General features: G+C 37.6%; 1 protein-coding gene across 2 annotated transcripts in view; it reads left to right on the top strand.

Moving 5' to 3' along the window:
• The window catches only part of LOC140933376 (uncharacterized), an 86,139-nt gene that overhangs the window by 33,327 nt on the left and 27,355 nt on the right, over positions 1-25,457 (top strand). Inside the window, exons 9-10 of one of the 2 annotated variants that reach the window (XM_073382922.1) lie at positions 16,778-16,802; positions 17,035-18,266. In XM_073382922.1, coding sequence (XP_073239023.1) covers positions 16,778-16,802; positions 17,035-18,113 — 1,104 coding nt within the window. In that variant the 3' untranslated portion in view covers positions 18,114-18,266. Of the gene's footprint in view, positions 1-11,752; positions 11,820-16,777; positions 16,803-17,034; positions 18,267-25,457 lie in introns of those variants that run through there. The other variant, XR_012165047.1, reaches the window with a different exon arrangement.

Genomic DNA, 25,457 nt, shown 5'->3' with positions numbered 1-25,457 from the left:
CATGTGCAACGCTTTCAGCTGCTACCTTCTCACATAACCTGCATAGGACTTCGCCGTCCGTGGAGGTTTGCGCCTTCTCCTTTGTGTAGAACTTCGTAGGTAACAACTGCTCATACAGTTCAAACATGCCCGCTATAGTATATGTAGGGCATGTAGCCTAACCTTTTTACCATGTGCAAAGCAGCTGGTTATGCTTAGGCTCTCATCTTCCCATCTGATACGGAATAACTTTCCTTGCCACATTATTATTATTATTATTATTATTATTATTATTATTATTATAATTATAATATTACCTTTGTCTTTGTCACAAAACCGGAATGAAACTGAGAGCCTTAGTCTACTACGTAAGTACCGTGTAGATCTCCGGAAGAATTGTTTGCAGCCAGCCCTAAGGCAAAACCCTAAGAGACTTCGCCTGCCGCTGGTCAATAGGAAGGCCATTTCCAAAGAACTGCTCCAGAAAAACTATTTTTTTAACATTTGTCGTGTTCTTCAAAGACTGCCAAATCGTTGTAGTTTGACGTACGACGTCAATGAAATTTGTGTAAAATTTCGCTTTACCGGAAGTGGATGTTGAGCTCCGAACGGGCAAAATGACTTTTCTGGAATTTTAACAAAAGAACACGTTATTTGGGAAAACTAACTACAACATGTTTCATTACTAATTAATGGTTGTTGATGAGCCAAAAATGAGCGAAATCAAATTATGAGCTTCCGCCGAGCGTGGGTCGATATTTACGGAAAGCCGCTCTTAAATTGTTCTTTTTTTTTATTTTTTTATTTTGCCTTTTAGAGCAAATCGAAGTGCTGTATAGCCGGTATGAGCAATATTTATTACTGTTGTTTACGATGTACATGTACATTGATTCATTGGAAAGAAGAGCTGCCGAATTTTAATTTCATGAATACGTGACTCCTTCACAGTAAAAAGAGTTACATGTACCTTACCACCTTATTTGTCGATATATTCTAGTTGTTTTTTAGTCTAATTATTGCTTGATAACAAAGATTTTCATATTTTTGTCTTGTGAAGATTATACTGTTGGATTCCACTTTCTTGAGAAAGTTCAAGAACTTCCAACCCGAGGAGCAGTAGATGTTAAACATTTCACCATTGATGGAAGTTTGTTTCTTGCTTTTTCGAACTTTTTTGGGGGCATTAAAAACTACAAGACAGGTTCCATGATCTACAAGAAGGATAACTCAACTGGAAGATTGTCTTTGTACCAGACCCTGCAGACAAGAGGAGCTTTTGACCTGGAGTACTTTTCTATCGCTAACAAACATTTTCTTGCTGTGGCTAATTATTACGATGGAACTCACCGGCTGGACTCTTCAGTCTATCAATGGAATGGAAAGCTGTTTGTCGACTTTCAGAAATTGTCAACAAACGCAGCAAGCCACTTCACCTATTTCCAGGTACTTGGTGAAAGGTATCTCGCAGTGGCCCACTACCATGACGGAAGTAACCACTCTACAAAGTCAGTTATCTACAAATGGAGCGGCGGCAAGTTTAACAGATTTCAAGACATATCAACTGAAGGTGCCATGGGATGTACGGCGTTAGTGATAAACGGTGACACATTCATCACTTTTGCAAACTATTACAACTCCTAACACAAGCATTCTGTTCAGTCCACTGTGTTTAAATGGTCAGGAGGTCACTTTGTTAAGCTGCAGTCTCTTCAGACTTACGGAGCGAGAGATGTCAAGTCTTTCAACGTCAACGGTCACACGTTTCTCGCTTTTGCCAACTACTACTCTGGAAGTAAGCACAACACCGATTCTTTTATTTACAAGTGGAATGGTAACAAGTTTGTCCTGTTCCAGTCCATTCCTACTCGAGGAGCCATAGCATGGTGTCCATTTGTGATCTGCGGTCAAACCTACCTTGGTGTGGCTAATCAGTATGGTGTACCAGGCCTCTGGAGCGAAGTTTATCAAATACCAAGAGATTTCAACACATGGAGGGCGTGGTATGACGTCATTTGAGTACAAAGGTCATACTTACCTTGCAGTGGCAAACTACTACAATGGCCAGAAGTTCAACATAAACAGCACCCTGTACAAGTGGGTATAGAGCACAATGCCAACGTCCAAGCATAAACCAGATTTTGCATAGCAATGCACTAACACATTTCATTTGCTAACCTAAGAAAACAGAAACTTTAAACTTGGCTGTCTGTCCATTAAGAGGGGTGCTTACGCTTAGCAAAGGATACAATAACGGCTATTTTTTAGTTGATTATTTGAAATGTTAGAAAACAGATCTATTATCGCGGCGATTAGTTGCAATAAAGATGTGCTTGGATCACTAAGAGGTTGTGTACTTGTGTTTGAATGAAAATCCCACAACAAATGAAACTGTGCCATAGCTTGTATTTCTGTCCATTTCAACGTAATGTATTTTATTAATAATGAGCACAGCTTGAGCAATCTGCAAACGGAAAAGAAAGTTAAAGAATGCTTAGATTCAAGTAACGCGAGTTTTAAATATTCGAACGATGAACGTAGCAATGTCGACTAAAGTATTCAAGAATGGCATTATTTTTTTGAAAACCGTCGTTTTACACATTGCCAATAGGACAATTGCACGATGACGTCATTTTACTACAACTACCAGAATCCTCGAGTTTGTTGTTTTCTTGTGCAAATTAAGGCCATTGTTCTTTAATCCTCAGAGGGATTGACAAATTTAAATAACAAAGCAAACCCGAAATGAATTCTAGTAGTTGTAGTCCAATAGCGTCATCGTGCAATTGTCCTATTAGATGCAGAATTGTTCGAGCGCTTGGATTTTCAAAACCAGCTCATGATCAGCTTTTCTGGAAAGCGAATATAGGCGTTTTGAGCCAAACAAATGATTGTAGAACTTGCCAATGCGTGGTAAAAGTTGGAAGATATTGTGGACCGGTTTAATTTAAGAATCAGTTTCAACAAAAATGAACTACTGTCTACTAGGTTAAAAAAGAACCAACATTGCACCGAATGCAAATAGTCCTTTTTAAAAGTACCTTCTGCCTTACCTTAAAGATGGTTTCTTGTGACCACAGAAACTCGATTGTTATTCTCTGACCAATTCAGGGTGTAATTAACAGCTATAATTTAAATAAATTGGACCTTTCTGCTTTAGTATAATTTTACTGTGGATCCATTGTAAGGTTTTCATTCTCCCTCTTTTTTATCTCACATGTTCATCAATGGGAAACTAATTAATGTAAAAAAAAGTCATTTCTGAGATTGTACCGCCCTTTTCACCGTTGATGGGAGTGATTATTGGCTCGTGCGCGAGTTTGGTCTTCCATGAATTTTTGCAGATCTAAATAGAAGATGAAACTTTGCTTTTGGAAACGTATTTCATAGTTTTTTGTATGCCTATTATAGCGGCTTTATCGGTATTGATTAACGGACTACCAAGGAAATTGGGATCTCAGGATTCCTGAATTGGAATTGATGGTTATTTCTAAGAATACTTGATTGATCAAAACACTTTGGGCGACAGATGTTTTCAATGTCTTCTATAATGGTTTTGTCTTAACTAACGATTTGTGTGCGAAGAAATGTATGTAAATCAGGGGCGTAGCTAGAGGGGGGGGGGGAATCCTGGGGTGCCCGTGACCCCCCCTTGGTAGGCCTTCTTTTGAGCAAACAACCTACAATATTCAGGTGGCGAAAACTCCATGACAATATCTTGGCCGTAAAAGCCGTTGTTGAAAAGCCCACTTTTAAAAAATTTTTTTTTTGTAAAGTATTTTCGTCAACGGCTCTTGTCTTTAGTTAATATGGGCCTTCATGCCGCGAGAATACTAGGTATAATACGTGGAGGTCGACATGACAATTTGGTGAGTAGCCTCTGTGACCCTCCCTTTGAAAAATCCTGGCTACGCCCCTGTAAATTAAACTCCGTATAACTAGAGACGTAAATCCTTGACGCGATGACACCATTTTCAAATAAAAGATACTTTAAAACTAAATGCAACCCGTTTCATCACGGGGATATAAGTTAAGCGAGAAGTAGTCGGAGACTAAGTTTTTACCAAGTAAACGACATAAAAAAAACACTGAGATCTAAAAAATGATAAAGTAATGCTCATTTCAGCTCAGTTAGCTGTGTTCTGAATAAAATTTCGAGTATTATACCATAGAACAGATTATCGACTTTGCACTAAATTTCTGAGAGCAGATCGACGGAGGTAAAACAAAACATTAGTGTGAACAAATTCGCGAATGCACTTCATGGATTAAAGGTCAAGCTTTTTTGGGAGCTGCTTGAACGCCGAAAGCCAGGCTGTAAAAATATCTGGTTGAACTTGGGTGCAACAATACTTTCATTAGAAAGATTATAATAATAGCTAAAATGACTAGTGATTTTTGCTCGTTTTGTTTCATTTAGTTTTTAGTTTTGCTTATAGGTTTATAGAGGAAATAATAGTAATAATTTATATCTATTAGACAGGTGATCTTCAGCTGCTCTTATATATAGCTCTTTAAATGATCATGCTAACATAAAAACTGAAAGCTAAAAATTCTGAGATACATACATTAATTTAAAAAATGAAAATATTACTGCATGTATACAACAAATAAAAGTTACAAATCTAAACGGATCTAAAAGTACCATGATAATACATGTACTAGAAATAATAGTTAAAAGTCATAGGCTTTTTTAAAATGATTAAAAAGATATCACTATGTTTCTTTTTTTTCTTGAAATAGCCACTGATGGGGAATTGCGTATACTAAGAGGCAAGTTCAGCAGTGCTGAACGTCCGGTCTCCATATAAGACATATAAGTCAAGTTTAGCCAGTGGCACAGTGGGCACATCTTCACAGTCTAATCGCGTTCGTTAGATCGCATCCTAATCTGGTATTCCTGTGGAACAAAGGTAGACATCTTCGAGCTATCACGGGAGACTGCCGATTAATCACCCTAGTCGTAACTTTTAACATTTTTTCATTCGATCATCGACTTGGAGAAAGAAAACAATTATTTGTTGTTTTATTTGATTGTTTAGTTTGCAAGTCTAGTTCATTAATATCTCAAACTAATTTACAGCTCATTTAGCTGAAAACCGGGATTTTTGGTAGTTCAGTATCATTGTGGGTTTAGATGCGCTTGAAAAAATGTTTAAAATAAATCTTTCCTTGGAATGGTGAATTGTGTTCTTACTTCAGTTCAGTTTAACAGAAGCTTTAGTTCTTGCCAACTTCGAGGGGATCCATCAATGGTCACTGAGATGAATATTTCGTCTGACGCACGTTAAGGCATATTTTGGTTGATCTTTATTTCCAAGGGGACTGGCAGAGAAGAATAAAAGGAACAATTACGGCGGTTTCGAGAGAAATGCAAAGAGATTAATAAATATTTCAGCAGAATAGTTGGTTAAAACAGTGTACTAACCCACAATAATAGACATAGCTTTTTTACTACCAGCTTGTCTAATTTTTTCCTAACATCAAAGGAAAAAAGTACCATTCCAAGACGAAAAGGGAGAGAAGATTGAATGCTCAGACAATAAAAATAATTTCAAGGGTCGAAACTTTTTTCGTAAGAAGCCATTGAAAGAAACGAAGTTGGTACAAGTCTCTTTCAAGTTGAAACGTCTTTTTTCCCCTCCAGATGTAAATTTAGTGACTAGACACTATCGGCCTGAAGCGAGGGTTCTTTCAGACCAAACAAAGCCAAAAGTGCAATGAAAACAATTTGGCTTTTGTCCACGATCTCAAACATCAGATTTGCACACATCGTCAAACATATCTTGAGTCGATCCTATTAACAATCTATCAGGCTCGAGAGCTCAACTTCACTTTTTGACTCGATATTTAGCGGCGCAGCTCCACTTAAGTTAAAAATATCATGTGTGATCATTTCCCAGTTGGCTGGGCCCCCTTTGCAAAGCGAGACCGAACTGAGGCCAAGTGCAAAGCCTTCGGTATGAAGGGAATTTTTTCAATTCTCGTATAAATAAAATTCATCTTTTGATGTACAGGTTTCTACTTGCTCTTATTGAAAAAGGACGGTTTCGTACGTCGAAACAGACCTCGCTGAGTTTCTTCGCCTTTCTGGCCGAAATTTTAAAATCTCCGTTGTGGACAAGATGCAAGGGACCCGAGTCTTCCCTTAACCGGTATTTACCAAGCTAACTCTGACATAGCTTTGTTTTTCGTAAGCAAACAGGAAGACAAACACCAACAGACGGGCGATCTATCTTTTGTACTAGTCCGCTTTTTTGGAACAAAAATCCTTCTTACGCCACGGTAAACTGATCTATTATCATCTGCTGTGTGGTCCCGAAATAGCGATCAGTTTGAGCTTTGAGGATTTTCTATCAGATGGTTCGCTTGCCAGAGAGCCAAGAGCTTTGGGAAGAGTAAAGTAGTTTGTTTTCGATAACTGTCGTTTAATATGGTAAGCGACTAACTGTATAGCTTTTTTTATCAGTTTTCAAAGCAAAAGCAGTCTCGGGAGCAGCCATCGCATTGAGAATGTTTAAAAGCATTTGCTTTCGTGAGCAAAAAAGCAACAGCTCTGCATGTGCATCCGACATTTCATTTTGGTACGTTTCTTTGACGCGCACTGCACGACTGTGAGACTACCGACGCAAAAACTGATCCTAATGCGACTCTTCGAGCCTGGAATTCAACTCCACGAAAATTTACCTACATTGACATATTGGACGATGTTAACGAGGTAAAATTAAGTTGGCCATGAAAGAACGCAAATTCATTTTTTGCTGACGCTTTCACTGGTGTCTTGAGCCGTCATTTGCATCTATTTCGAGGTTGCGTGAAGTTCCTTATTTTTTCATCATGGTCGAAGATTGAATGAATTATTAAATCTTTTGGAGATAGTTAGACTGGAAAGATTAAATCTCGCGGAATAATTGCCAAAGTCTTAAAAGAGGAAGCTAGAGAAATTTGTTTATTCAAATCTGACTTGAGTGTCCGCCATGATCGATCTGCTGAACTGCGCATTTTTTTGACAACGAATCTTACGATCCAGACTAATATGGCGATACTTGAACCGTTCTAATAACTGTTCGGCAGTTGATGTTTTCTTTAAAATTCTTGTTCGTGACATTGAGTCTCTTAAGTAGGTACCTACTTTGTCGAGAACGTATCCTGACAGCCAAATCGTTTCTTGCCCTAATAAAAAATTAACAAAGCAATGTTTTTAGTAATTTTAATTTATGTCCCCTTGCTTACACTCGGAACTCCCTGATCGTAACCCTCAATAATGATAGCCTAATACTCCTCCAGTCTCAGCAGAAATCAAAATTCATTTGTACCGAAAGAGACACGCTTTACTAACCTTTGGAAAGTATCGCTTTCCTACATGGTAAGGTTAAAATGTTTCCAAGAACGACGTTTAAATACCATGAGAATTGCAAAATTATTAGGTTGATTATAATAACTCAGTGTCTAGTTAATGCTAGCCGGCTGTAACTGCTGGTGTTGTATAAGAAAAGAGCGTGTTAAAAGGTTGGGAAAAGAAGACAAAATTGTTTTAAATTTTGCACGGGTATTATCAGGGTGAGTGGAAAATTTCAATCCGCCGAATTTGCATGCGGTATTGTTTCCACCGCAAACTCTTATCAATTATCGTTAACCAGAACAAACAAGCCATCGATCCATCTTTACTTTTGTATCACACCGCCGTGTACACACAGACAAAGATACTTAAGAAAGCCTTTTAGAAATTATTCACTGTAACTTAAAAAAAAGCAACAACAACATAAGAAAAAACCGGAAAATATTATTTTCCTTTACGATTCTTCAACATCCCTTTAATTAAGCACTGTCTCAGAGAGAGTTCTGTATCAGTCAAGTCGATATACGGGGGTGAACTGGAAACGTAGCGCTCTCGCTATATAGTAAGTTGATAGTTGGTCCAGGCAGACACATTCGTTTGAGAGCGAAAAATAATGTTTTCAACCACTCGCTGAGTTCGTCTTCCGGTATCTCGTCTGTCATATATGGAGTCATTATATGGTATAATGAGATACTAGCCTTTACGTCCATCTTTAAGTAACTGCAAGTTTAAGCAACGACGTTTTTGAGCGTCGCACGTCAATTGTAAGTGGACTTTTTGCTTTCTTGGGCCAAATATGATTTTGACCAAATTTCCGGGCAAATCGTCGCAGTAAGACTAAAGATACTTAGCAACAGAAATTTAGTAGCGCCAACGCATAATTCAAGAGAAAAGGACTCGGTAAAAACTATTTTCCGGTTAAAGTGCATCGCTTAAAAACGCCTTTGCTTATACTCGCTAATTTCGCTTCGTTCAGTACTCGTTGATCTAAAGAGCCTTAATTTGGGTGTTTCGACACCAGTTAGGTTTGATGAACGCAGTTTTTTCTTTTGGATGAGCTTGGCAGTCTTCAGAATTCTCTTCTATAAATAATTTTTGAGTGCCTTTTTTCTGAGCTTGAATTGATTGGATGAGAAAAAAAAAATAAACAAACAAAATAGGTTTGATGTAAATTTTGGCGAAATTTTGTTCAAACCTTTTGGCTAGGACGGAATCTATGAATCATTCATTTTTCAAGGATTAACAACAAGAAACGCTGAGAAAAGTTCAGTGGTTGCAGCGATCATAGCGATCATATGGAAACCACTTTCCAGCGATCGAAGCGATCACAGCGATCGTAGCGATCATACGGAAACCAGGGTTAAGGGGGCTGCAAAAGGCGGATATATGTAATTTCTCCGGCTCTCTAAAGCCTGGTTTCCATATGATGGCTACCATCGCTGTTATCACAGCGATAAATAAAAGTTCAGCGATGGCAGCAATGATAGCGATCATGTGGAAACCCCTTTCCAGCGATCGCAGCGACAACGATCGATGAGATAGAAAAAGTTCTACCTCAGCGATCGTTGTCGCTGCGATGGCTAGAAAGTGGTTTCGATATGATCGCTATGATCGCAACGATCGATGAACTTTTTTTTGCTCAGCGATCACAGCGATGGTAAAGATCATATGGAAACCAGGCTAAATAAAATCATAGCAACCTGGTTTTAACGACTAATGTTCAACAGTTTTTTTTTTCATTCAAATCTTATGCGTAAATTGTTAATTAGGTCTAAAGTGTTCTTTAGGAATGAGTAAGGGACATTCGAATAATGGCTGAACTCACTGAAAAGAATCCTAGCTTACAGGACTGAAATTCGCAAAAAAGTGATAAACTCAATCTAAAATGTCCAATCACAAGACGTCAGTGTAATCAGAGCGACTCGTCAGCCACTGTTGTTATAGGCGTAAGTTACTGAACCTTAACAGACTTTTTAAGTAAACTTTTTTTTGGTTACAACTTAGTTATTTAGTTGATTTTATATTCTTTGCCTTATTTGCACTGTAGCAACTGAGTAAAGGCATGTGGGTGATAAGTGAGGTGGGGGAAGGTGCACACAGGAAGCCCACTCTGGCGGGTGTCTTTTGGTCCTAAACAGTTTAGACTTTAGACCATCGGTCATCAATGCCAAGATCAGCTTTGTCTTATCTGTCATGAACGAAATCATTAAAACAATAGGCCTTCCATCTCGTATAATTTCTCGTTTTGTATTCATGAGAGAGATCTCAACTCCGGAACTCTAAGCGTACATTCATACACTGCTCCATTTGTGAATACAGTCAGTTCCACTAAGAAATACTGAAAATGTTTCGTCTGTTCTTCTTGATGACTTTGGCCATTTTCTAGGCCGCTTCGTTCGGAACTTCGCAGAACAATTCTTCAAATCAGGTAACTTTACAGCGAACCAAATTTTAAAGCATTCAACTTTTCCCAGATTGTTCCCCAGAATCTTTATTGGCAAGGGAACTATTCAGATGCGGCGGTTTTCTTAGCTTTCTAGACTCAACAACACTGTTTTTATGCGCTTTCAGGTTCTTTTAGATTCATAATCCGTTCAATATCTTGGTTGCAAACTAGAAACTCAGTTACCAGAGATACAAATTTAATTTATCATTGATTTTACAGGATACAGCATTCAGGGCTGAGAGATTATTAAAAAAGAAAACAAAATAGTTGCACTCTACGCTCGAAAACCCAGGGGTTTGAAAAAAAGGGGGGGGGGGAGATTAAAGTGTACGATTGGTAATTAAGGGGAAGATAGCTAGGTTTGGTTTGAATTATTATATCGGGAAGTCTGAACAACCAGGGACTCGAGAAATTCGCGTGAACAACGCGCAAAAAAACACCCGCGTGACCCGCGTGTGTGAACGTAAGTGTGAACGCATTGCTCTCTCGTTACCAGTCTCCTCCCAATGAGAAACAAACGTCTGTTGAATATTAGCCAACCAGGCAAAATTCTCGGACATAGTATTTTAAAAGATATGTTTTACAAGTTTACCCAAATCTACCTTGTTCGACTCCTAAAATAATCCTTGAGAAGCAGAGCGTCAATCAGATAAGTTTTTAAGAAGATTGATTGTTAGAATTGGCTGTTAATCTTTACAATAAACTGTTTTGGGTTTTTGGTCCTTTTTGAACCATGAACTGTTTCCGTCATGGACCCATTCAGCTTTTCATTTAAGCTCTTACGATAAAAAAAATGCAAAATCAGCAGCAAATTTTGACCAATACTGACAGAGTTACATGTACGCTGAGACTAACAAGCAATTAACATGTGGGGAATTTTGCTCTTTACCTGGTACTCTTTGCCCTTTTCCTGAAAAGGTAGCCAGCCAAAACTCCGCTCAAAGGAAAGACAATAAAGTGGGCAACAAAACGGGCTGTAAAAAAGGACGACAAAAGGAAAAAAAAGAATGCGAGGAAAGAACATTGAAAACAGATCCCCCCCCCCCCAAAAAAAAAAAGACAAACTTTGTCTCGAAATGCTCGAAAGACATAAATCTTATTAATTTCATCCAACTGGCAAAAAAATTTTCTTTGAGTGTTAAAAATCTCTTTTTTAGCCATTCCCATGTTAACTAGCCAAAAACTGCTCCAAAAAGTAGGATCTGGTAAAAAAATGCTGTTTTTTTGTTACCAAAATGGTCGTATTAAAGAATTAAAAAAACTGGTATTAAAGCTTAAAAACCTACTGTCATTTGCTTGTAAGATTAGTACTCGTGGCTAAGTATGTTAAGTGAGTTTAAAATTATGGTTTGGCCTCAAAGGGATATATATTATATTCCTTTTTCTGTCGTTAAAACTGATCCATTCGACCTTAAAAAACACGGGAGCACCCAACCCCCTCCCTTAAAGAAAAAAAGTTTTTTGAGACTATTAAGAGATAAAGGACTATTTACCCATTAATCTGCAATGTCGTGACCACAAAAACAAAAGAACACTTTGTTTCAGTGACATACTTTAAATTAAACCTTTGGAGTGAAATGTCTCAGTTCAAAACTGTTTCATGGCTAAATTTACCCTCGCAACAAACAACAGTAAAAGGTGTAGTGGGAGAGAAAATCCTACATTTTCCTTAAGCTGCAGAGCGTTTGATCTGCAGCTGTGTAAGTGTAAAATTATAAATGTCGTGTTATAACTCAGACCCTAACCTTGATCATAACGCCAGGGGGGAATATTCCGGATTTCAAGAGACAGGGATGATCAAAGGATATTCAGCCTCACCCTTTTAATTCCCTGTTTTTTTTTTAACCACTTTCATTTCCTTTTTTTTATCTTTCCAAATTCAGTTTCCAGTGCAACTCAGTTTATGCTATAGTCAAGAGTGTTTTCATTTATCTAGAGTTTGCAGTCTTTCTTTAAGTCATGAAAGTATGTTAAATTTCTCAATCTAACAGGCTAATGGATCTGCAGCAAAGTCTAAAAGCTGTAAAGTTGTACCTCAAGCTGGTTGCTGTAAGGATGGTGAGTTTACAATTTATTTAAAAATCGATTTTCGACAAATGATAATTGACGGATATGGAAAATACCTCAGCTAATACCAAAAACAAAAAAAAAATCTGTATGTTTAGATTAAAATTTACTAGAAATAAAGGCATTTAAGGCCAGTAAAGTACATTTAAGTATTGCATTAGTGGGATCAGTTCAGGTTAAACACATAACAACTTGCTAGTTCTGCTGTATCAAGATTGTGTGGATGGTAATTTAGTTCAGTGGTGAGTTTCATTGAAATATCGCTGTATTTTTTTTAATAATTTAAGGAAAAGATGGAAAGGACGGACAACATGGTGAGTCACATTAAAATGCAACAATTTTCCTTCATTACCATTTACATTAATGAAACATTTTATGATTTAGAAATAATTAGTAACTTGTACAATCAAGTGTTATTTTTGGTAATTGCAGGAAAAGATGGGCGCGATGGAGTAAATGGTGATGTACATTATTTTATCAAATATTACTTGTAATAAAGGTTGCGGAGTGTGGGTGACAATGATTGAATGTCAAAACGCTTTCGCTCTGATCCAATGCTGTACTTTGTGTGGTGGTCAAAATATAGGTGATTATGAATGGTATAAGGTCCAAACGCATGTGCTCAAAGTGCGTTCTGTGCATTCCATACATTCTTTATCGAAGTACAAACGAATGGCTACATACATGCAACGCATGCGTAATAACAACCTGGAGATTAGAATTGCAGGCTCCTCTTGACGCCTGTGATTATCCTTTATACAAACACCAACATGTCAAAATAATATACTCTTCAACTCTTTCTGAGTCAAATTAATTAATGCATGAGATTTTCGTCCTGTTATGACAGGAGTTTCTGAAAACGTCCCAGCTACTTCTGCACATTTCCAACAATTTCCTGAAGACTTCCAAACTTTGCTAAAAAATGTGTGAAGTTGTTCTGACAACCTTTGAGCCATATTTCTGAAGTTATTTCAAGTGTCACAGGGAAACTGAATTGAATTTTTGTCATTAATCATGTGTTAAAGAACAGTTTGTCCAGATTTGTTTATCAGGTGTGAGAAATTGTCCTTGTCGATAAGCGAAATCAAGGTATAGAAATAAGTCCCCAGGCGTGAAACTCATGCATGATGTGTTAGAGTTGGAAGGCATACTGTAATTATTCTCAAATTAAATCTTAACCATAGGTTTCCTTCTTGTCATACCCCCTGTTGTAGCTTGTTGTCAGTGTTCTACCCTATCTAGCTAGCTTGTAATATTACTAATCCAAGGCTGTGCTCCAAGAAAAATTGTAAGGAGTCCAGTGCTCTGAAACTGTGAAAACATGGAGCCAAGCTTCCGATTTGTATGGGAAAGCTAAGATTTCCTAGTTGCTCAAGGTCAAAAGTAAGTGTTTAGGGGCCACTGACTGGGCGCTGCTCAGTGGAGCATCAGCAGTGGAACCTCAATATAATGAATGGCCAAGGGACTGGCAATAATATAACTGGCTATAATGAGGTTTCGTTTTATTTAGTTTTTTTTGTCATATATTTTACTATTACAGGGGTAAAGAAAACTTTTTTTTATACCAAGGACTTCGTTATATGGAGGTTCATTATATCGAGGTTCCACTGTATCACTTTAATTTGTTTATTGTCTTGAACACAGGAAAAGATGGCCGTGATGGACGAGATGGCAGTGGAACAAAGGTTGGCTTTTTTAAGCTTCAAACATTGCTTTCTCTTTTGTTTGAAAAGTTCAGAAATTCAAATTAAATGACCCATGGAGTGTGTGTCTCCAATAAAATGGTCTCTGTTCAGTGAATGTATCAAGCTGCCAAAAAGAGGTTTTTTTGGACATTTGGGCTTTTCTCTTTCCAGAGAAAGAAGAATAAGATATAAAATTATTTTTAAAAAATTTATAATGTAGTTAAATTTTCTTGTGTAACAACCAACTTTTAGGGTCACTGTAACCAGATAGTTTACAAAGGTGAAACATGACTAAAAATATAATACAAATTATGGACTTATTATAGAATGGAACACAACTCTAAAATAGTTAGCCAACTTTTTAAAGTTGTGTCACTGTGTATTGGACAAATAAAAATTGCTACGTAAAACTATTTGATTTGCTTTTTTCCTCACTGATTCAGTTATAAAACTTGCTGTTGGCACAATTAAGACGAAAAGCACCTGCTCATGTTTTTAAAAACGGAACCCACAAATACGAATAAATTGTATTGCGTACTCTGTACCTCAGTTAATTATTTTATTATAATAAAATGTAATTTCACACTTTCATTTTTTATGAAATGATACCTCTCTTGTTCACAATTAATGGTGGCAAATAATGGCTCCTAATATGGGAAGTTATGGGTGGCTCAAAGGCGATTGGGTTAAGATTCATGTAGTGTAACCTTCCTTTGATACCCTATTCTATTGTTATACCTCTAGTGTTAACGCAATGACTAAGCGGCTGTACATGTGTATATAGATAAACTCAGACCAAATGTTAAATTTAAATGGTTGGCCTGAAGCTGTTTTGATTACTTTGATTTAACAAAAAAAGTGAAAAAAGGTGCAGTATGTGTTGATTCTTGAGTTTTTTGTTATGATAAGTAAATAAACTCATTTTAGTGGTAGTACTTGTATGTCCATGAAGCTAATATACATTAAATTGATTGAATATATATATATATATATATATATATATATATATATATATATATATAACTAAATAAAATTAGTAGCTATTTTTCAGTGATAGTTTTTGCAGTTTTGGTTTCACTTCTATTTGTAAATATCTATGTTAGGGAGAAAAAGGAGAAACAGGGATGCCAGGAAAAGATGGAAATGCTGGCTTTAAGGTATTATTGACATGTACTGCTTTTTAAATAGTCGTTTTAAGTTTCTGGATCCATATACTTCCATAAAAAGTCATTGAATATAAATTTAAGTTGAACGATGCAAAATCATCAAAATCATAACCAGACGAACTTGCTCAAAAAAGGAAAAAAAGAGTTAAGATCATAAAATTCGCAGTAAAAAGTAGACTTTTTCCTAAAGTGAGAAGTTCCCAAAACATTGTTCCCTATTTTAACTTTAAGGTTGCTGAGGACAGTTTCTCTAGAAATGCTTTTTGCATTTACTATGCATGTTAACATTTTAATCATGAGGACATATGCAGCCAATTAGCTTTAATAGAAAAAAGTGCGAGGACAAGTTGAGAAGAATGCTTAGAAGTTTCTACGTCTACTTCAATACTGCTAGACGCTTTCACATCTAAGAGATTAATAATGCAGAAAAATAACAATAAAATACTAGAAATAAGTAAAAAAATAATTTAAAAAACGTTGCTTAGATGATTACAAAAGTTTGGGTAACTTTCTGCTCTTATTATTAAAGGGATAAGATTCCATTCCCTTATAGTTGTCAGTTATTGTCAGGGGAAATTTATTCTGTTTTTGTCGACTTTGATTTGTTGACTTTCAAAGGCAACGTAAACAAACGACAATAGTTTTACTTTAAAATCTACTGATTAAAATGTGACGACATTTAGCAGAAATCGTCGTCATGCCGTACTGTAGTCAATGAGACCCTCAAATAAACAACGAACGAAGGAATTTTGTGACATGAAAGCTATTTTGAATTCTAAAAAAAATTCAAAAACTGTTTGTTGCAATTTGGTTAAGGTGCTTTAAAGTCTGAGGGTTACTAACTGCAAGCTGTTCATAAGGAAATCAAACAGCTGAATTTTGAGTAAACCAAACAAATATTCAAAATTTTAGGCTTCTTTTTAACTTAATGAATGTAATGTCTTACACACCCCAAGAAATGGTAATTATCATAACGACCTATCAAACCGTCTTTGGTAACCTTAAAATCTGCAGGCTTGGCCTTTAAATTAGTATATCCCGGCCTGTTTCCTGCTGTCTTTTTAAATTAATTTCACCTGATTATAGGTTTATTTTTTTTCGTCCTTTTCATTATCTTTAATTCTTATCTGTTATCTTCATCATCATCATTGTTACTGTTTTGTTACAGTTTAATAGCTTTATTTACTTACTATTATTATTATTAGTAGTAGTAGTAGTATTAGTATTAGTATTATCATCATCATGTTGTGGGTTCTTATTATTTCTGTTGTAGGGGGAGAAAGGAGAACCAGGAATGGATAAAAACAGTAATGGTGGTGTTAAAGTAAGCGTAACTTTATACTTCTTTTTGAAGACACAAATGACCAATTTTCAGAGAAAACAAAAAGGAAAGCGAATGCTTTATCCTCACAGCAACAAAGGACTCATTCAATTTTCTTTAGTGGTCCTGACCTACGAATGAAGAATCATTAATATTACCTTTAATTTCTCCACAAAGGGTGAGAAGGGATCTCGTGGTGACAAAGGATCACAAGGAGAGAAGGGATCACAAGGACAAAAAGGAATTCCGGGAACGTGTGATACAAAGGTAATTGTCATAAAACATTTTCCACATTTTCAATCTCTGTAACCTTTAGTATATATATATATATATATATATATATAATTCTTTTTACAAAAGCCTTGTCAATTTTATTACCGTAGACTTCATACACGTGTTGCATGCACAATCTCTTCTTTTTCCTGTTATGTTTAAAGGTGCGTGAGTTAGCGGCAAGGTCATGACAAGTGACAATCGAGATTTTTACTGGTACAAGTCAACTCACATGTCCCACAAGTTCAAGAAAAGAGGAACAAAATAATACTCGCAGTCTTTTCTCACTGACACCAAACATGATGTTATGATTAGATTTATATCTCAATGTTATCTTGAAAGCGGGAGCTTTTTACATCTCTTGATGTTCGATCAAGGGAGATTGTCGTCGGAAAAAATTGACTGTACGGGTGTTAAACCCTATAGTTTGCATAAATAACTACATTAGGAGATTGTAAGCTTTGTTATTAAATTGTATTTTGTTGTTTTTATTTTGCTTTTTAGAGCAAATCGAAGTGCTGTTTAGCAGGTATGAGCATTATTTATTACTGTTGTCTACGATGTACGTAAATTGATTCATTGGAAAGAAGAGCTGTCGAATTTTAATTTCATGAATACTCCTTCACATGTACATTAAAACTGCAGAAACAACACATGAGTTACATGTACCTTTCTACCTTATTTTTCGATTTATTCTAGTTGTTTTTTTATAGTAATTGCTTGATAACAAAGATTTTCAACCTTCTTTTTTCTTGTGGAAGATTGCTCTGTTGGATTCCACTTTCTTGAGAAAGTTCAAGATCTTCCAACCCGAGGAGCATTAGATGTTGAACATATCACCATTGATGGAAGCTTGTTTCTTGCTTTTGTTAACTCTCATGGGGACATTAAAAAATACAAGACAGGTTCCACAATCTACAAGATGGATAACTCGACTGGAAGATTGTCTTTGTACCAGACCCTGCAAACAAGAGGAGCGTATGGCCTGGAGTACTTTTCCATTGCTAACAAACATTTCCTTGCTGTGGCTAATCATTACGATGGAACTCACCGGCTGGATTCTACAGTCTATCAATGGAATGGAAAGCTGTTTGTCGACTTTCAGAAATTGTCAACAAACGGAGCAATCCAATTCACCTATTTCAAGGTACTTGGTGAAAGGTATCTCGCAGTAGCCAACTACTATGACGGAAGTACCAGATCCACAAAGTCAGTTATCTACAAATGGAGCAGCGGCAAGTTTAACAGATTTCAAGACATACCAACTGAAGGTGCCTTGGGATGTACGGCGTTTGTGATAAACGGTGACACATTCATCGCTTTTGCAAATCATTACAACTCCCAACACAAGCATTCTGTTCAGTCCACTGTGTTCAAATGGTCAGGAGGTCACTTTGTTAAACTGCAGTCTCTTCAGACTTATGGAGCGAGAGATGTGAAGTCTTTCAACGTCAACGGTCACACGTTCCTCGCTTTTGCCAACCAATATTCTGGAAGTAAGCACAACATTGATTCGTTCATTTACAAATGGAATGGCAATACATTTGTCCTGTTCCAATCCATTTCTACTCGAGGAGCCATAGCATGGTGTCCATTTGTGATCAACGGTCAAACCTACCTTGGTGTGGCTAATTCCCACGGTGACAGTCAGAAATACAATACGCAGTCAGTTGTGTACCAGGCCTCTGGAGCAAGGTTCATCAAGTACCAAGAGATTCCCACACATGGAGCGCATGGTATGACGTCATTTGAGTACAAAGGTCATACTTACCTTGCAGTAACAAACTACTACAATGGCAAGAAGTACAACATAAACAGCGCCTTGTACAAGTGGATATAGAGCAGGAGGCCATAAGGTCAGGTCCAAGCAAAGAAGATATTTTGTGTAGTGAAGAACTAAAACATTTCAATTGCTAATCTAAGTAATAACAGGGACTTTAGAAGCGTAATACTGTCTATCCGTTAAAAAGGGGTTTTTATAGGAAGGGACTGATACAATAACGTCAATATTTTGGTTGATATAGTGAAATGTTACAAAACAAAATGTGCTTCATTATCGCGGCGATTAGTTGTAATAAAGATGTGCTTGGATCACTAACAGGTTGTATACTTTTTTTTAAACGAAAATCCTACAAAAATGAATCTGTGGCATGGCTTGTATTTCTGTCTACTCTCAACGTAATGTATTATAATGAGCACAGGTTAAGCAATCAGCAAAGGGAAAGGAAAGTTAAAGAATATATAGGCTTTGAACGGTGATTCCTTATGCAAGTAACGCGAGTTTTTATTGGCCGATCGATGAACGTAGCAATGTCGACTGAAGCATTCAGGAATGGCGTCAGTTTGATAAGCGTCGTTCTACACATTGCCAATTAGATGCAAGAAGTATTCGAGTGCTCAGATTTTCAAAACCAGCTTAGCTTTTCTGGAATATAGGCGTTTTGAGGCTAGACGAGCCGTTGTCTGCTCACTGTCTGCCTATAAAGAGTCAAAACTGCCAGGAACGTCTTTTTCACGTCGAGCACTTTACGCCTTCTATTTCAGATGCAAAATATCGGCTTCGGAAAGAAAAATTTCGATATTTTGGGTTAAAAAGTCGTGGGATTTTTACATTTCTCTTTCCCTCCTCCCCTCCTTTTTCTTTATTCTTGTTCAGTTTTTTGGTGCTCGGAATTTACTGGGCCTCATTTCGGTAGGAAATGTTCTGGGGAACTCAAGACTTATGGTATTAAAAGGAAGAAAGTGCAGGTGGGTAGTGGAGGGTTTTCAACACCATTTCGGCTCAACGTTACCTTTTTTTTGTCTTTTTATCCTGGCATGGTTTGAAATATTTCTTGCTCCTACGAAAGTTAGATGGTAAAGTCATTAGTCCTTCAGCGCCCAAATTGATGACCTTACAAACGGTATACAAGGGCGTGGATCCGCGCGGGCAGTTACGGGACGAATTGGGTGATGGGAAAGATCTTTTTACTGTAGGTCAGCAAGGACCTCAAAACCAGTTTATTTCCTTAAGATTACAAGATCACACTTAATTACAGAACGCCCAATGAAAAACAAAAGCCTCGAAAGAACTTCAGTACGACACCGCCGGATACGAAAACCCAAAACCACTTGTGGAAAAAAGGGAAAGTACGCCCGCAACTGCTGAAATAAGCTGTGGTGCCGACAATGCAACTCGGGGGCAGAGGTACGCAAAAACTAGCTGCCAAAAGCCTACAAACAAATATAACACTTGAAATATAGCAAATAAAATAAAAGTTAGGAGCTCGAATGAATGCTGACCTAGATTGATTCAAATTTGCAACGTATAACTAAACATATCTCAAAAAGGCTACCCACAGTTCTTCCTAACCGGCCCAGTCCCTGGTCCGTGCCGGAATGGACTACTACATGAGAAATTACTGCAATTTGATTGGCTTAGAGCAGTGATATTTCAGCTTAATTTGAAATACCTACGTTTGAAAATTACAAACCTTTTGCGCGTAGTAGTATAAACAAATAATAGCATGATTTGTACGTGATATTTGGCATAAATACCACTCGTGATACTTCAAAATTGTCTCAAATTTCACTCGCCTAACGGCTCGTGAACTTACGTATAACAATTTTGAAATATCACTCGTGGTATTTATGCCAAATATCACTAGTAATCATGCTATTACCTATACAAATATAACTCTGACATGGCTTCTGAAATGAGGTCCAAACCAGAGGCAAAGAAGATACATGACTGTAGAACTTGTGAATGCAAAGTAAAAGTTAGAAGATATCAGGGACCGGTTCAACTTTAGAATCCGTTTCAACAAAAATGATCAAACTACTGTATACTTGGTTAAAAAAGAACCAACATTGCACCGAATGCTAATAGTCTTTTAACTACCTTCTCCCCTACCTTAAGGATGGTTTCTTGTGACCACAGAAACTCCGTTATTTTCTGACCCCTTCAGGACTTAAACAGCCATAATTTAAATAAATAGGACCTTTCTGCTTTAGTATAATTCTACTGTGGATCCATTGTAAGGTTTTCATTCCACCTCTTTTTCATTTCACACGTTCATCAAAGGAAAACTAATTGATGTTAATTTAAAAAAGATTCTCTGGGTTGTACCGCGCTTTTTAGAGGGTCTCAATGGGGTGGTGGCTTTTACGGTTATCGGCTAAAATTTGGGCTCTTTTACGGCTATCGGTTAATTTTTTTAAGTTACGGTTAACAAAAAAGTTAAAAATTAACTTCTTTTGTTTCAAAAGTTAAATATTAATTAACCTGTATTTTTGGTATCTTTAAATCAAAATAAAGGTCTTCGGATCATCTCGGGGAAAAATTTGAAAAATTTTAACATTTGATAGATCATACTTTTTATAAAGTATTTCACTTCTAATATTATTTTACACATAGAAATGTCAATAGTCAGTTTAAAAATAATCTTTGTGAAAAAGCAAAAGCGGACACGCAAACGCCCAACTCAAGGCCGGGGCGCGACATTCATTATAACAGAAATGGCCGTTTTCACACTAGAGACGGATTGTTCGTGTGAGATGGGTTATCCGTTTGATGATTCGCGTCAGATAGGTAATACTTCTTAATTTGAAAATGGAAGAGTTTTAATTTTGAATGAACAATCCGTCTGACTTTATCCGTCAATTTCGACGGACAGTTTGAAGACGGGATTATCCGTTCCAGATAGCCTGTGTACAGCCACCCCCTCCCCTCAGAAAAAATTGGAGAAGGGGTGTCTGTGGGGAGGGCGTGACTGTACGCAGACTAGTCTCAGACGGATAATCCATTTCTAGCTCTAGCGTGAAAACGGCCAAAAACAAATTCCCATGTCCAGTGCTTTTAATGATAGCGAAGGACTGTACAGAACGACTGTCTGCCGTTGCCTTGTCCGTAAGCCTCATTATTCCGCGCGGCTAATGCGTTTCGGGTCACGTGCTCCGAGCTAGTTCGCCACCGAAATGCCTTGACCGAGATTGCATGGGAGGACGCCGTACAGGGACTAGGCCTGGCAATGTCTACCGTAGCGTCAGAGAAAAACAGGGAAATGCTGTTTATCGGCAACGTGTTTTACAAACAGTGACATCTCTGCGTGTTGTCTCATTAGTGTTTCGAAGGCACGACCTCCCGCAAATCACAAATATTAATCCCTAGCAAGAAGCACACTTTCGCTATGGAAAAAATTAGTTCCCCGAGAGAGTGGGGGAAATGGAGCCTAGGTCTTGGTTAACACCTAAAAGGCGCTTCGCCTAACGTACGTACGGAGTCACACTAGCCGGGATATAAAAAACGCAACCATAAATGAGTTTAGCACCTCCCTTAAAAGTAGCAAATCTAGGGAACTGTTTCTTTTACGGTTAACTCTTTTTCACTCTATTTACGGCTAACGGTTAAAATTTTTCAATTTTTACGGCTATCGACTAAATTTTTGGCCGTTTTACGCCTATCGGTTAACCCCATTGAGACCCTCTTTTTGGCGTTGATGGGAGTAATCAGTGGCTCTTGCGCGAGTTTGGCCTTCCATGATCTTTTGCAATCTAAATTAAAGATTCAACTTTGCTTTTGGGAACGTATTTCATAGATTTTAAGCCTAAAATATGATAAACTAACGTAAAAGGCAGGACTCGAGCTAGAACAGCCGAACGGAGTTCATGTTTCTGGTCGAAGACGACGTAATCCTTATCAAATTGCACGTGAAATACACCACAATCTTGGTATTGAAACAAGAAAAGTTGATGGGCAGTCTCGTCGTGCTAATCGAGCTGCTGGCGAAACAAGATCGCAATCACAGAAGAATGCTAACAGAGCTTTACTAGTGAATCCAGGTGAAACGCCGAAAGAGCGAACACCTCGGTCGTCCATGTCTTCTTGGAAAGATGAGCGATCGAAGCTTAAGCAGAAAGAGTGGGGCGCTGAGCAGCCCTCGTCAGCTGTGTCTGTTCCTGTACCTTATCTCAAGCGTACGACTCCAGAACCACAGCGAAACGAAACTAGTGTATAGAGATTTTTTGAGTGCGTGTGATGGACTCGTCACTGACATTCCCCGTTCCAGAAATTATAAGAGGAATAAGTACAAGCTTTCGGCGCAAAGATTTCTGGGATCGTTTGGGTAGCCAATCGTTAGTTATGATTGGTTAATTAATGTCTCGAATACTATCGACCAACTCGACCAATCGTAACAAACGCTTGTCAACCCAAAGGATTTACTATTCTCCTAGAGCTTCTGGAATAGGGAATTGAAGTAGTGTGTACTTTTATTGAAAGCAGTCTATGTACAGTTTTAACATTTTTTTTTTTTCGGAATTTATTTTTTAATACATATATTTTTTTTAACCCGCATAGGTAGACTTTGTCTTCTGTTTGTTACAAGTTGGAATAGCGTTGTTAAGTGAGTGATGTATGTGTTGCTCCTTGATGCAAATTTTATTTTCCTACAAACGCAGAGATAAGTGAAATCAGCCCCAAGGATGAAATTGAAACGCGGCAAGCTAAAAATGTACAAGGGTAAATGTTGAGATGAATAGAGAACATAGTGGGAAGGACATTATGACTGTATATATCTAGTCTGCGAGCAAGCTCCCTGGGGCGCTCTGGCGGCGGGGTGGGAATAGAAAGGAGAGCTTGCAACTGCGTCTCTGGAATTTGAATATCTACGGCAAAAAATGCAATGCAAAATGCTAGTTGGCGGAGATGACATTAGTAATGGCGTCATTACCCTTGGCATGTGTCTTTTAATGTTTGTTTACATTCGCGTTCGTTTCCGCCTCGCGCTGATTGGCGAAAATTTGACAGCTCAGTCGACGAGGAGCCACAGGGGAATTGGAGGTGGAATTCAAATTCCAGAGACGTAGTGTCAAGCTCTCCTTCCTCCTCCCCCCACCGCCGCCAGAGCGCCCCGGAGAGCTTGCTCACAGGCTAGTATAATCTTAAGATGGAAATATTCGGAAGCTGATCGAACGATCAATTCATTTCTATGCAATGTTACAAGAGTGCTTCAATGCTTTTTCTTTTAAGGTAGGAGTAGGCTCTTTGTAGCTCGGGGTTACAGAACCTACAGCAGAACTTAAAGGAGCATAAAACACGCAGTGGCTCTATTAATTTTTAGGTTTTTTAATCTCTTAACAGTGCAGTCTTATGACGGTTTAAAAGACGGAAAATTATTATTATTATTATTATTATTATTATTATTATTATTATTAGCGGAGCTCCACGCGCGCGCGAAGCGCGCGTGGGCGGAGCCCCATAGCTAAGGAAATCTACCCATCCCAGAAAATTTGGTAATCACGTGACCGAGCGACCGACCGACCGTCCGTCCGCACCACAGGCATACCAATGTTTACTCTCACACTTTCTAGCTACTTTGGGAGCCCAGGAGAAAGCTGATTGCACATCAATGTTGTCATCAATTGACAGCTGTCAAAACAGGGTATCCGCTGACCACTATCACGTGACCGAATCGCGGTCTCAGGTGTTGACCCATCGAGGTTGAGTATTTTTTTGAAGTTATCCGCTGACAATTTACTCGTTTTCAAATGATCGCAGGCTCACGTTTAGTTTTGTTTTAAATTCATATCAAATATGTTGTGTTTATGACGGTATCGCCCCGCACTATTACGATTTTGATTTGAAACTGACTTCAGACGCAAAAATTCAGCCAGTTTTTTTAAAATACAGGCGGGGAAGACCTTTTCTTACCATAGTCACGAGTTGTTCACGCTCCACGTCCAATTTTTATGCTCTGATTGGTTAAAATTTGACAGGTGAGTTCATGCGTAAAATTTATGCAGCATATTGAAAGTTGTTTACTTTGACAGCTGAAGCTGACAGAGTTTTGAGTCAACTTGTGATGTTTTTAACTGTCTTTTTCCACTGGATGTACAAAATGAAATACAGCTGCTATTAAGAGTGTTCTCTTATTCTTGGCTGGTTTGTTTATTGGGTTTTTGGTTGAAAAATGCGTCGCTTGTCAAAGCCGATAATCCGATTTCGGATAGCATCGTTTTTGTTTTTCACCTTGCAGGATGCGTACGAGAATTATAAAGGCTCAAGCGATCCTTGCCTTACTTTATAGCTTTCAGGAGCTGCTTCTCGAAATATGGTAAGCCTGAGTAATTATTGTATTTAATCTAATTTCATGAATTCCAGCGGCGCAGTTTATGAAGCTAGTTTATGCACGTTTGTATTAAGATTTGACTGAGACACTGATCTGACCTCGTATGAGGTTTGATATAAGTTTAAGCTTACAGAACTTTAAAAAGCCTTTAGTCGATATTAATTCACCTTAAATAGAAAGAAAAAAATTTCTGAGGAATATTTGGTTATAATTTTGGCTGTAGAAAGAAAGCTTTGAACGATTTTCTTTTCGTGAGTTCATCTTTGAAAACAGCCAACACCGCGGGAAACCGGCGGCTTAAAACATAAACTTTAAGTTTACTAGTAAAGACTTGAGGATTCTTAGACACACTTAAATACTCATTTGTTTTCGTGAATGAAAATTGTTGTCTCTGTAAATGTTCTATCGAATTATTTTTCGTTATTGATTTTTGGTAGTCTCAAAAGTGTAATTTTCATCGCTTTACCGTTTGTTTTCAGGCGTTCATAAACATCGCTCTCAGGAGTACTCAAAATGCCAAGCGTATCAAACGCTTTTTAAGATTACACATCGTTATAAAACCGTTAATAAAAAATAGACTCAATAAATTCTTTATCACGTTGAAGCGTAACTCTTTTAAAATTTCTTCGCAAATTTGGCGCTTGTTAAAAGTTAGAACCGGCTGACCGTATAGGTGATTTTGGAAATTTTTTGAACGGTTTCGCTAATTAAAAGTCCACGCGTGCCTCTGTGGTCCTGAATATTGAATGAATGCAATTTGCCTTGAAGTATTGTGAAATACTGCATTTTGTTCGAGGTCTGTATGATAAACACAGCGCCTCATAGTACTCTTTCTCCTCAGATGTGGTGTATAAAAAAATAAGATTGGTTTGCACGCACCCAGATTTATTGGCAAGAATTTGTAAACTTGTCGAACGCAAAAAATTCGGTCTGATTTGTTTTCCAAGAATTTGTTTTGCACGCCTTATCTACTGTGATCAAGAGCCATCATTGCTCTTAAATGTGACCGAAGAATATTTTTTGGGTGTACATATAAGGCTATATCAACTCGATACAAGATTTGTTTCACTCCAAAA

This window comes from Porites lutea, chromosome 4 (genome assembly GCF_958299795.1).
Source record: "Porites lutea chromosome 4, jaPorLute2.1, whole genome shotgun sequence".
NCBI lineage: Eukaryota > Metazoa > Cnidaria > Anthozoa > Scleractinia > Poritidae > Porites > Porites lutea.
Note: the sequence above shows the minus strand (reverse complement) of the source record. Positions and strands in the feature narration are given on the sequence as shown.